Source organism: Spermophilus citellus (assembly GCF_964194105.1).
Source record: "Spermophilus citellus genome assembly, chromosome: 14".
Taxonomy (NCBI): Eukaryota; Metazoa; Chordata; class Mammalia; order Rodentia; family Sciuridae; genus Spermophilus; species Spermophilus citellus.
The window spans coordinates 45799874-45813690 of NC_138194.1; the positions used below are offsets into that span (position 1 = coordinate 45799874).

The 13817-nt window shown below is 39.7% G+C and overlaps 1 protein-coding gene across 1 annotated transcript; it reads left to right on the forward strand.

The window, feature by feature from the left end:
- The first annotated feature begins 4735 nt into the window (after positions 1-4735).
- TMEM70 (transmembrane protein 70) lies at positions 4736-12011 on the forward strand. Its single transcript, XM_081265769.1, has 3 exons — positions 4736-5080; positions 6638-6743; positions 11370-12011. Exons 1-3 carry the CDS (start codon positions 4871-4873, stop codon positions 11825-11827), a joined length of 774 nt encoding a protein of 257 aa, XP_081121895.1. The 5' UTR covers positions 4736-4870; the 3' UTR covers positions 11828-12011.
- Positions 12012-13817: the final 1806 nt, after the last annotated feature.

A 13817-nucleotide genomic window follows, 5' to 3' on the forward strand; every position in this document is an offset into this window, starting at 1 on the left:
TTTGTTATAAATAACACCTCTGATACATGGTTTTTAAAAAAACATTTTTGTTAGTTATTGATGGACCTTTATTTATTTATTTGTTTATATGTGGTGCTGAGAATGGAACCCACAGCCTCACACATGCTAGGCAAGGGCTCTACCACTGAGCCACAACCCAGCCCCCAGCCCCCCCCCCCATACAAGGGTCTTAATGATAATAATTGCCTAAATTGTTTTCCAGGAACTTGTAAAGATGCCTTTGTCTATCTCCAACTGGTTAAAACCACTAACCCTTTGTTTAGGCCTGTGCAGGTGTCCAAGGGTGACGTTTGATAACAGAGGGGTAGCACTCACAGATCACCTGAATGCTGCTGTTCTCCAGAATGAAGAGTTATGGAGTTTGATTACATGTGCATAGACCACTGATTACTTCACTTTTCCCTGCCCATAATTGCCTTTCCCCATGTCTAAGACCACCCTGTTTCTTTTTTTTTTTTCTAATATTTATTTTTTAAAGTTTAGGTGGACACAATATCTTTCTTTTACACTTATGTGGTGCTGAGGATCAAACCCAGTGCCCCATGCATGCTAGGCGAGCACTTCACCGCTGAGCCACAACCCCAGCCTCATGACCACTCTGTTTCTTGAACCTATAAATACCTTTCTCATTGTTTGGATAGGAAATGACCCCCAAAAGCTCATGTATTGAAGACTTGGTCCCTAATGATCAATGGTGGAGCTTTTGAGAAGTGATTGGATCATAAGAGCTCTAACTTCATCATGATGGATTCATAGCTGAATGGATTTATTGGAGGGTAGTGGAAACTGTAAGAGGTAAGGCCTAGTTGGAGGAAATAGATTACTGGGGTGTATCATGGAAGGATATATCTGAAACCATGAACCAAGAGAAATCTTTACTCCTTTAAGTTGTTTTTCCCAGGTATTTTTGTCACAGTGACAACAAACTGACTAACACAATTCTAGATCTTATCCTTGGAAAGGAAGATTTGAGTCTAATTTTCCTCTTTCCACATGATTGGCACCTAGTGAATAAACTCTTTTGCAAAATTGTTTTGTTAGCTGCTAAGCAGGAACGTTGTTTTTTTGAGAAGTACCAGGGATTGAACTCTGGGGCCTTTGACCACTGAGCCACATCCCCGACTGTCCTATTTTGTATTTTATTTAGACAGGATCTCAGTGAGTTGCTTAGTACTTTGCTTTTGGTGAAGCTGACTTTGAACTTGTGATCCTCCAGCCTCAGCCTCCAGAGCTGTTGGGATTACAAGCCTGTGCCACTGCACTCAGCCCTAGGCAGGAAATTTTAGGGGCAAGAACCTGTGCTTGCAAGGGAAGAAGCTGCTACCTTTAAATGACTGCTAACATTCACTAAAAGTTGTTTTGTTTTGTTTCAGAAAATGCCCTCCAGAGAAAACCACAAGGAACCTACTTAAACTAGCCAAAATCACTGAGTCATTCTTTTAGGTGACCTAGAATAAACTTGGTCATCATAATCTCATTGTAACTAGGCAGAGTGGCTTATGCCTGTAATCCCAGTGGTTTGGGAGGCTGAGGCAGGAGGATTGAAAGTTCAAAGTCAGCCTTAGCAATTTAGTGAGGTCCTAGGCAATCTCAGTGAGATCCTATTTCTAAGTAAAATATTTTAAAAAGAACTGGGAGATGTGGCTTAGTGGTAAAGTACCCCTGGGTGGTTTAATCCTTGGTACAAAAAAAAAAAAGTTCTCATTATGATTATGATGCTAAACTAACTCTCTCTCTCTCTCTCTCTCTCTCTTTCTCTCTCTCTCTCGTGCATGAGGATTGAAACCAGGGTTTGTACATGTGAGGCAAGCATTCCACCAACTGAGCTGTATACCCAGCCCATGATGATAAATTCTCTACTGAGTAGTTGGGGATCTGATCTGCCATCTTTGAACATGCAGTGTATGAAGCATAATCTCCACGGTGCTAGTCAGTTTTTCATGATTGTGGCCAAAATATACTTGACAAGAACAACTTAAAGGAGGAAAGGTTTATTTTGGCTCACAGTTTCAGAAATTCAGTCCATGGCTGGCTGACTGCAAGGCAGAAACATCTTGGTGGAAAGCTGCACAGCTCGTCAGTTCGGAAGGAGAAGGACATAGAGATAGAGATATATAAATAAAGAAGTCAGAGCACATCCCAGTAATCTGCTTCTTTCAGCCATGCCCCACCTGCCTACAGTTACTAGCTGGTACTGCATTCAAATTATTAATCCATCGAATGCATTAATCCCCTCAGGAGATTACAGCTCTTGTAATTTAGTCTTTTCACCTCTGAACATTGCTTCATTGCCTATCACATGATTTTTTTCAAAGAACATTTCTCGATCCAAACTATTACACCAACTAAGTTTGTTCAGGAATGTGCCTGCCTCTACAGCTGATGATAAGTCCTTTCAAGATGAAAACAAGTAAGTCTTTCCCATAAAGTCTTGCCCTCTGTCTTGAGAAAGACATTGCTTTAGGAAGTATCCCCTGTGCTCTTCTTACTTGCTGCAAGTAATAAGTCTTTCTTCTCTCTTTTATCTCTTGGTTGTGCTTATTGGCTTTGTATTCACCAAGAGGAAACCCATTGTATTTGGGTTATACTGACCATCAGGCAAAATGGGCTTGGCTCAGTAACAAAGAGAAGGCTGTGGGTTCCATGGGCTCATTTTCAATTGTATTTCCTCTTTTAGTTTAGAAGAAACAAGCAAACAAACAAAACCTCACAAACATTACATATGTTACAACAGTGGAGGTCATACCTTCTAAAAGTTAGGTCCATTTTCAATTTTTCCATAGGTTTCCATCTTCTTTTTAATTGCTTCAAGTACTGAGGATTGAATCCAGATCCTCCTGCATGCTAGGTGAGAGTTCTATCACTGAACTATATCCCCAGCCCTTTCAACTTTTTATTTTTATTTTCCATTTTTGGGGGGTACCGGGGATTGAATTCAGGGGCACTGGACCACTGAGCCACATCACCAGGCCTATTTTGTATTTTATTTAGAGACAAGGTCTCTCTGAGTTGCTTAGCGCCTAGTTTTTTGCTGAGGCTGGCTTTGAACTCTTGATCCTCTTGTCTCAGCCTCCAGAGTTGCTGGGATTACAGGCGCATACCACTGTTCCTGGCTCAACTTTTTGAGTCAGAGTCTCACTAAATTGCCCAGTTTGGCCTTGAATTTATAATCCTTCTGCCTCAGCTTCTTGAGTAGCTGGGATTAAAGGTGTGTGCCACCACACAAAGCCTAGAGGCTATTTTCTTTTTAAGCAACCTTAGAATCAGTCTAAAATTCCATTCAAATAGCTTATATTCAACAAATATCTCTAAATTATAAGAATGGAAAATCTGTGTGACCATAAATAACAACCCTATGTAACTGTATAGCACAGTTTTCAGAATATAATCTCATTTTAGCTAACTAGAAACCTTGAGAAATAGAACAAGTATTTTCACCCAACAGTATCTGTAGGAAGAAAGTAAGCTTGACAAATGATATGAATTCAAATTCAATAACATTGAAAACACTTTTTGTATGAAAAAAATTAAATATGTATCAGTAAGATATTGGATAATGAATATGAATAACACTAAATTTTTTTTTAAGTGGCAGGATTGTGGGTATAGCTCAGTGGCAGAGTGCTCACTAAGCATGTGGGAGGGTTTGTCGAGGAGGAGGAGGAGGAGGAGGAGGAGGAAAAAAATAACTATAGGAAAATTTATCACAAAGTAGCATCATTTTATCCCTCTAGAGATCCTCTCCACTCCCCACCCCCAAATATTTTTGGAGTTGTCACGGAGATCACATTTTATTTTTGACTGTGAATTTGTTCCTCTCTTACGCAAACAAGATGCTGAATCAAAAACATTTCTCCTTTTTCCCCTGTACTTGGGAATGAAACCGAGGGCACTTTACTACTGAGCTACATCCCCAGTTCTTTTTACTTTTTAAAATATGATCTCAAATTGCCGAGGGTCCCGCTAAATAGTGGAAGCTGACCCCAAACTTGCAATCCTACCTCAATCTCCCAAACTGCTGGGATTACAGGCCTGTGCCCCGCCAGGCTAAAAATAGTGGTAAACCGTTATCTCTACCAGATCCTTCTTAAAGAAAGCTGAATGTGAAGTCGATTTGAAGACATTATGAGGTCAAATTAATCATGAGCTCCTTTTTCTGTAGCAATTTATATACCAGTATATCTCAATCATATTATGTTACACTGTTAACATCGTGGATTCCTGAGTTCATCCTCTGTTCCTACCTAAATCCTGTAAATAATATTATTAAATCATTTATTTATTTATGTGTGTCTATGTAATGGGTCATGAACAATTGTGTATATGGTGTGAATTCTGACAAAAATTTTGATAACAAGTATCAATATCACATGAGCATGCCTCGTTTTTCTATCATTTCAATGGCTAAATCAAATTATTCACTTTTGTTCAAATCGTCTCATATGCCTTCCGTTGGGATAGGCTAGAATCATTTCCTCAAAGCAAACAATTTTTTTAGGACCTAGAAAACCACGTCCGAAAGAATGAAGGACAGGCTTTGTCATTCTTACGCGGCTCTCCCCTCTGTCCTTCGGCACTACTCTAATAAGGGCCAAACCCCAAGAAAGGGACGCAGGTCACAGATTGGCTTTGTAGATCTCGAGCCCGGGAGAGCGCGCCCAGCTCTCAGCTCAATTGGCCGGAACCTTTGGGGCGGGTAAGGTTGCAAGCCGGACTCATATTCTGCGCACGCGCGGATGCCGGTCGGTCCCGACGCGTTGAGGCGTGCTCCGCGAACCGAAGTTGTAGTCTGTAAAGAGCAGCGTCTGGTCGCCCCCGGAGCAATCCGCCGCCAGTTCCCGTTCGCGGGATGCTGCTGCTATCAGTGGGCGGCCAGTGGGCGGCCGGGCTGAGGCCTGGCGGGAAGAGGATGGCATGGTGGGCGGCTGCCGCGCTCCGAAGGCCCAGTGTGGCGGTCTCGCGAGCGATCTCCTGCAGCAGGCCCTTGGGGCGGGTCGTCAGCGGGAGCGCGGGGCTGCAAGGAGCCTACCCCCTTCTCCGGCGTCTTGGGCCAGTACAGGTCGGCTGTCCGAGGGCTCGGGCGACGTAGAGTTCGGACCGGGGAACTTTCGCGGCTCTCCGTGACCTCGGTGTCCTGACTGTTGCTGGCTAGAGTGTGGCAGGAGCCCTCCCTGTGCGGGGCTCAGTCCTGCGGTTAGCTGCCTCCTCGAGTCTGGGAGCACCTTGGGAAGTGGAGAGTGGATTCTTTTCTGGGTGGTTCCAAAACTCTCTACCCGTGATTGCTGATCCAGACGGTTTCTGATGACAATTTGGTATTAGCTCCCTTTCTGCTCATAAGCAGAAGCTGGAAAGAGTTAATTTGTAAAGAAACTGGATGCAGCACCTAGGAATTGAAATGAATGAATTCGAATAACCTGTGTTCTATTTTCTAGATTAAGTGGCTTGACCACTCTCACCCCTACCCATGGGGGATCGAACCCCAGGACCTTACTTTCGCGGGTGCTCTACCACCACTAAGCTGCATCCCCAGGCTAGGTGGCTTCATTTTTTCTTTTTAAATAAATATACTTTTTATTTATTTATTTTTCATGTGGTGCTGAGGCTCGAACCCAGCATGTGGTAGGCGAGAGCTTTACCACTGAGCCACAACCCCAGACCCCATAGGTGGCTCCATTTTTACGAGACCCCTTTTATCTCAGGAGAAAGATGAGGTGTGTACATTAATTCTTTAATTTTAATCTAAATAAATTGTCTCCTTCCCTTATAAAATGTCAAGATTGGCAAGCCTGGTTGAAACGTAGAACTACTTAAGAAATTAGAATCAAATAGAATTTTAGCATAAAGGAATTGGGCATGTCTTACATTTTGAAGTGTGGGCACTGTGTGGGGAACTCTTGTGTTCGGTGATATTTGATGAAGGATTTCGCAAATGTTTTCCAGGTTAAGAAACAAGAAATGCAAAGTATTTACAAGGCCTTTAGGAAAAGACTTGCTCTTAAAAAATATTATGTATACTGTAGAATTTGCAGTGTTTTACTTAGATTATTGTATTAAAATTAATTTCTTTTCCTTCTTTTTCTTCCTTCTTCCCCTCCCCTCCTCTTCCGTCCCTCCCTCCCTCCCTTCCTACCACTGAGCCACATTTATTTTTTATTTTGAGACAAGGTCTCACTAAGATGCTGAGGCTTACTTTGAACTTGCGATCCTTTTGCCTTAGCCTCTGGGATTACAGCAGTGCCACACCGTGCCCGAATAATTTTACTTATTTTGTTTTTGAAAAACCAATGCATTTAAATCAAATGAAAATGATGTTTTCATTAAGAAACTATCCCGTTTAACTTTTTACTTGTTTAAGGTCAAACTGAGAACTGGATGCAAGCCTACCAAGCTCTCAACTCAGCACCCTTCTCCTTTTGACTGAAATTAAGCAAAGTCGTGCTGATAACCAATTTGATTTCTTTAGCTCTGTAGACTATATGGGAGAATTATTCTTGTCAACTTATTGACAAATTCTCATCTAATCTTCATTATTTTTATTAAAATAACCTTTAAAAAATTAGAAGTTGATTCAAGATGCAATTTAATCTGTACTCATAATGGTCTCTTGTTTCAATAGATACCTGTTTGTTGGGATAGGTATGTTCGATACTTACATACACAACCTGACAAATCAGAAGATGGAAGGCTGATTTATACTGGGAATCTGGCTCGTGCAGTATTTGGTGGGTAATCAAAACTGAGGGAGTTTCTTTTTTTTTTCTTTTATTATAAAGAACATTTTTACTATATGTTGGGTATTATTTTAGCATCTCTTAATTACAAACCATAAAAATTAGATAATTTTTCCCTTAAAGCCTGTTGATAAGATGTAGAGGTTGAAATCTCTGCATTTTAGAGAGATTTAAAAAATATGTTTGAAGGCTTTTTTATAACTTTGTGATCTTATGACATTCACACTTCCATTCTTTGGTCATCTCTTAAGATGTTTAACAAATAACAAAAAGTAATGTTTGAATGTGCAAAGAAAAGTGGAAGATTACTGCTAAGAATTTTTTTTGGGGGGGAGTATAATAGGGAAACTTTCCATTTTTGTTTTGTGGCTAAGTTTAACATTTAAAATGAGCATGGGTGTGGGGGGCATACCTCAGTGGTAGAATGCTTGCTTACCATGCTTTAGGCCTTTGGTTTAATCCCCAGCATTGGAGGTGGTGCTGGTGGAGGAAGCATGTAATGCTCTTTTTTTAAATTTATTTTTTATACTTTTTAGTTGTTGATGGGCCTTTAATTAATTAACTAATTAATTAATTTATATGTGGTGCTGAGAATCAAACCTGGTGCCTCATACATGCTAGGCCAGCACTCTACCACTGAGCCATAACCTCAGCCTATTTAATGCTTTTATAATTGAAATTATATAAATTATGCATTTGTTCAGATTATCTTAGAATTGGCAACAGAGACATTTATTTAGTGGTTTTCCCAAGTGGTAGAGAGTACTTGTGGAGGAGGAAAAGACTATTAAATAACTACAGGTTTAAAGCACTTTCCTTGGATCATAATTTAGCACAAAATACAGGTGGGAAAAACTTAGTAATATTATGATTTAAAGTACAATCAGAAATATCTGTAGGATTGATTTATAGCCTAGTGTGGTCACAAGATTTCAGTACCCACATTTGATGATGGTGTCAAAGTATAGTTTGCATTATTTAAAACTTTTTAGGAATAAGAACTGATTATAATCACAATTGAGTAGTATTCTAAAGTTAGTAGAACAATCAGTGTTATGTAGTTTCTTCTGAAGTTAATTCATAAATAGATCATTGAGTCTAGTGTCTTGTCTCGGGATACCTACATTGATGTCATTGAGATATGTTTTAACAGTGATCCCTGTGTTATCTTTCTGAATACAAATGCTGTTTCTTCAAATATAGGAAGGTTTATTAACTTATATTTTGTTCCCACTTGACTCCTTTTTTGTAAACAATAAAACAGTAGTTAATTTTGGTATGTGTAGGTTGTAATATTTGTGGAAGAGTGTAACTATCCATTAGAATTGTAATTTGAGTTCTTTCAATATTATGATTAGTAGGAAGTCCCTCTGAGATTAATATTATATGGAAATTGAGGGAGAGACATTAAGATAGTAATACCATTCTTTTTTCTTTTTTGGTACTGGGGATTAAACCTAGGGGTGCTTCATCACTAACTTGCCCCTTTTTATTTATTTAATTTTGAGACAGGGTCGCACTAAATTGCTGAGGCTGGCTTCTAACTTGTGATCCTCTTGCTTCTGTGTTCCATGTCACTGGGATTATAGGCATGCACCATCATGCCAGGTTGCGGTACCATTCTTGAAGGTTTCCTAAACTTCTAAATGTAGACACTTGAAGGGCACAATACCTTTATTTAATTTATTTAGTTTTGGAACTGGGAATTGAACCCAGAGGCACTTAACCACTGAGCCATCTCCAGCCCTTTTTTGTATTTTATTTAGAAAGAGAGTCTCGCTTAGTTTCTTAGGGCCTTGCAAGCCTTGGAACTCTTGATCCTACTGCCTCAGCCTCCCAAGTCGCTGGGATTACAGGCGTGTGCCACTATGCCTGGCTTGAAGGACATTTTAGTTCTCAGTTATTGTTAATGAGCTGGAGATGTAACTCGGTGCTAGAGCTCCCCTGAGTTCAATCTCAGTTCCACAAATGAAACAAAAGGGCTGTGGATGTAGCTCAGTGACAGAGTGACTGACTATAATCCCTAATACCATCCCCCACTCAAAAAAAAAAAAAAAAAAGACTGAAGAAGAATATAACAGAAAGAACTTAATCAAGATGGAATTCCAATTGGGTCTTTTAAGACAAGTAAAATTTGAATATGAAGAGTTGTGAAAGGGGGGAATCCCAGGCTCAGAAGTATTACAAGCAAAGGTACAAAAGTGGGAAAGCCAGAATATATTTAGAAAATAGCAATTACTTCATTCCTACAAAATAAAGTAAACATGTGTATTAGTTTCCTTGGACTTTCATAATTACCAAAACCATGATGATTTAAAAACGGCAGGAATTTATTTTTCTAGTTCTGGAGGCTAGAAATAAAATCAAGGTATTGGCTGGGCCTTGCTCTCTTTAAGGCTCCAAGGAAGAATTCTTCCTTGCCTCTTCGAGCTTCTGGCGGCTCCTGGCGGCTCCTGGCATCGCAGCATACCTTGGCTTGTAGCTGTGTACCTCTGCCACAGTCTGGCTGGGCACAGAATCACGAGCCACTCACAGTTTTGTAGATTCAAACAGCAATTCTTTATTCCTGAACTCACATGGCCCTCTACAAACCTGTTCTGGGGAAATCCAAGTTCTGCTGCAAAATTCACATACTCCACCAGGCTTAGAATCCCAAATACTTTTTCAATCCCAGGAGAACTCAAAGGGAACTCAAGGATAGGGCGTGCCTGAGGCAGCAGGATACGCCCTATTCCCGGCAGGAATCACCTTAAACCTGGAACCGCCCTAAACCCAGATTGTTCTAAACTGGGAACTCCCTAAACCCAAGGAGCGGGATACTCCCTAAAACCTGATCTGCCCTAATCCAGTAGGATCCTCCTCAAACCCGGATCCACCCTGGTCCTTGAGCAGGGTCACCTTTCTCAAGCATACATGCAATGTCACTTGTCCAAGGCAAGTCCATTTCCACGAGTCCTTCCTCTAAGCAACATGGGGTACCCTGGCAAGGAAAGTTCGATGCGTCATTCGTACTTGGCAATGGCTCTCAGCATACCTCCTCTCTGCCTTGGTCTTCACATGACAGCCTTTTCTCTGTCCCTTGTTCATCATTTTCTGTCCTTAGGAGGACACTGCCATTGGATTTAGGGCCCACCCTTGTCTAACACGATCTCATCTCAATCTTTAAAATTCCAAAGACCTTATTTTCAAATAAGGTCACATTCTGAAGTTCAGGGTGGACATGAATATGGTGGTGGTGTTGGTGGGCAACTGTTTAACCCATATATATATGTGTATATATATATATATATATATATATATATATATATACATATATTTATGTATATGTGTGTGTGTGTGTGTGTATATATATATATATATATATATATATATATATATATTTAGTTGTAGTTGGGCACAATACCTTTATTTATTTTTTATGTAGTGCTGAGGATCGAATCTAGCACCTTGCACATGCTAGATGAGTGCTCTACTGCTGAGACACAACCCCAGCCCAAAACAGTATCTTACTGTATGATTTTTGTTTTTGTGTTGGCAGTACTTGGAATTAAACCTGGAGGCACTCTACACTGAGCTACATCCAGCCCTTTTTTTTCTTACGACAGGGTCTTGCTAAGTTTCTGGCCTCTAACTTAGAAATTTTCTTGCCTCAGCCTTCCAAGTAGCTGGGGTTACAGGTGTGTATTACGGTGCTCAGGCCAATATGTTTCTTAAACCCTAGTGGTATTTTTGTTTGTTTATTTATTTATTTTTGGTGCTGGGGATTGAATTCAGGGGCACTCGACCACTGAGCCACATCCCCGGACCTATATTGTGTTTTATTTAGAGATAGAGTCTCACTGACTTGCTTAGTGCCTCACTTTTGCTGAGGCTAGCTTTAAACTCATGATCCTCCTGCCTCAACCTTCCAGTCTGCTGGGATTACAGGTGTAATCATATGTTTATGATACAGGAAGAAGAGGCAGGTAGCTTGATAGAATTGCCCAGGTTAAAAATTTTTGTGTTACTTGTTAGTAGAGTTTTATTTGAAAACCTGCTGTCTGAATCAACTTTTATAGTGTAAAACAGTTCTTTGAGGAAAATTAAATCTTTTAATGGTTGAGGCTATATAACCCTAAAGCAGATTTCTTACCTGATGAGGCAGTGCGTTATAATGGCCAATGGTATGGACTATAGAGTCAACTTGATTCGGTTTGAATCCCAGTCCAGGTACTTCATAGCTATATATCATTGCAGAAGTGGCTCATCTTTCTCATTTTTTTTAAATCTTACTTATTTTCTTCACAATTCTGGGGATCAACCCAGGGCCTCACATGCACTAGGCAAATACTCTACCATGAGCTACGACCTCAGAAATATATTTTTTAAATGGGCTGATAATGACAATTGTACATCCATCTTATGGGGCTTTTCTGTGAATTTCATGAATAAAAAATGAAAAATCTATAAAGTGTTCAGACAGAGCCCATCATAAAATAAGCACTATGTTTGTACTTTGATTTTGTTGATGTTTCAGTGGTGATATAGGAAGAAAAGGTAGAAGAATTACTAGGATAGATTGATTCTTTTATAAAATTTAAATGTATTAATCCTCTCCCATTTTCTTTTTCCATTTAGGTGTGAAATGTTTCTCTTATTCTACAAGTATGCTCAGCCTTGCATTTCTACCATACATTTTAGCACAAAATAATATTATATTTGGAAGTCTGCCTTTGCAAATCTTATTTTATGGCATCATAGGAAGCTTTACAGTGATCACTCCAGTGCTGCTTCACTTTGTTACAAAAGGCTATGTTATTCGGCTATACCATGAGGCCACGACAGACACTTACAAAGCCATTACTTACAGCGTTGTGCTTTCAGAAAAGAGTATGGTATTTCACCAGAATGATGTGAAGATTCCAGACAGCACACATCTTTTTACCACATTTTATGCTAAAACAAAATCATTGTTAGTTAATCCAGGGCTGTTTCCAAACCCTGAAGACTATAACCATCTAATGGGTTATGACAAACCATTCACTTTTGACACAGAAGAAACCAATGAAAAGAAGCAGTTTGAGGATGAGAAATGAGCTTGTTGTTTTATGTTTGGGCTTAAGTGTGATTTTTGTTTCATTGTATGATAAGATTGTCTTTACTTTTGTGTTGTTAGTGATTATTCAAAATAATTTAGAACTATCAGATTCTAATTTTCAGAGAATGATGTTCCTTTATAATAAAATAAGCTATGTTTGTAAAACAAAGCAGAGTATCATTTTTGTTTTAAAAAGTGTGAATATTTGTTGGATATGGTGGTGTACTCCTGTAATCCTAGTTACTCTGGGGGCTGAGATAGAAGGATCATAAGTATAAAGCCAGCCTAGGCAATTTAGTAATAGAATGTTTAAAAAGAGAGAGACTGGGGATATAGCTCAATCATAGACTGTCCCTGGGTCCAGTCCCCAGTAATGGAGGGAAAAATGTGAATATTTATGTACCTATTGATGTATACATGGATCATATGAGGTTGCCTCTAAATGGGGAATCAGATGTCAAAAGCAATAAGGAGCCAATCAGCTAGATGTTGCTGGGGCCGCTGTGAGCCAATCATCAGCTGGCAGCTGGAAGTTTGCTGGGGCCCCTTTGGCTGTGGCTCTCAACATCTCCCCCTCTCTGTTTAAACAACAAGCATGTGTCTTGGGGACCGTGCCTGCCTTAGTTTGTCCAATACTACATATGGTCCTTACCCGTCTTCGGATGAGCTGACCTCAGGGCGTCAGCCTCCTGTCTTAGGTTGGTACCATTGTAATTGGATCTTACCCGTCATTGACTACCAGTCGAGTATACAGCCACACCTGTGGAGAGGTCTTTGTCATGACAAGCAGAAGGGAGGAAGATACACCAAGCCGATTGATGGCTCTTGTTGGAAAAATTGTACCACTGATGACATCATCAGCAAAAATACCCCAACACTACCACAAGTCGCTGCACCAACAGATAGTTCACAATGCATACAAGTGAGTTCACAATGCATACAAGTGACACATAGTTTAGGCAAGTTCTGCAAGCAGTTCAGTGATGGCTATTGCAGAAACTGTAGATTAGTTTTATCTTTGTCTTCACCGGCACTGGGATGAAGATAGGAATTCTGGCAATAATGGCTAAAGAAAAAATTATGTAACATTCCAGAAGGCACTAAAAGAAAACAATTTTCTTAACAATTTACATTATCTTGAAGAGAATTATTAGATATAATGAAAAGGAAAGGTGAAAGTAAACAGATCTGTTAACCTTTTTTTGTTTACATATTAAAACAATTCTTAATAGTTATTTACCCAATTTAAATTAAACCATTTAAATCACGTGAATAAAAAAATATTTGGATCCATTTTTTCATGAGCACTCATCATATATGATATATGGACATACGTACATTCAAACATATAACACAAAACACAAGTGTGCACATATAATACATACAACACATAATAGTAAAGGCCTTATAACTTTTTACAGGTGAAATCTCCATTGCAATGTTTAAAAACTATACTCAAAAAAAAAAAATAGAACTGATCAGCAAAACATTAACTTAGGTCTGTATGAGCTCAAAAAACAAAATAGAACTTCATGATATGGGAAAGGGCAATAATAAAATAGATATTGAAAAAAGCATCCTGGTTCTATTGCAGATGTAAGGATAGCCAAATTGGAGTTATGGATATCAGCTGTTATGGATTTGAGCCAAATCATCTTTTTTTGGTCTGTAGAAATCGCTTTAGTTAATCTCTCTGGAATCCAAATCGGCTGCTGTTCTCCCTGTGGAAACACACAAACAGGCCCCCGACTCCAGACAATCACTGGGTCAGGACTTTAGTTAATCTCTCCGGAATCCAAATCGGCTGTTGTTCTTCCTGTGGAAACACACAAACAGGCCCCCGACTCCAGACAATCACTGGGTCAGGATCTTGGTTAATCTCTCTGGAATCCAAATCGGCTGCTGTTCTTCCTGTGGAAACACACAAACAGACCCCCAACTCCAGACAATTACTGGGTCAGGACCTTTCCATTGTCCTGTTAGAATAT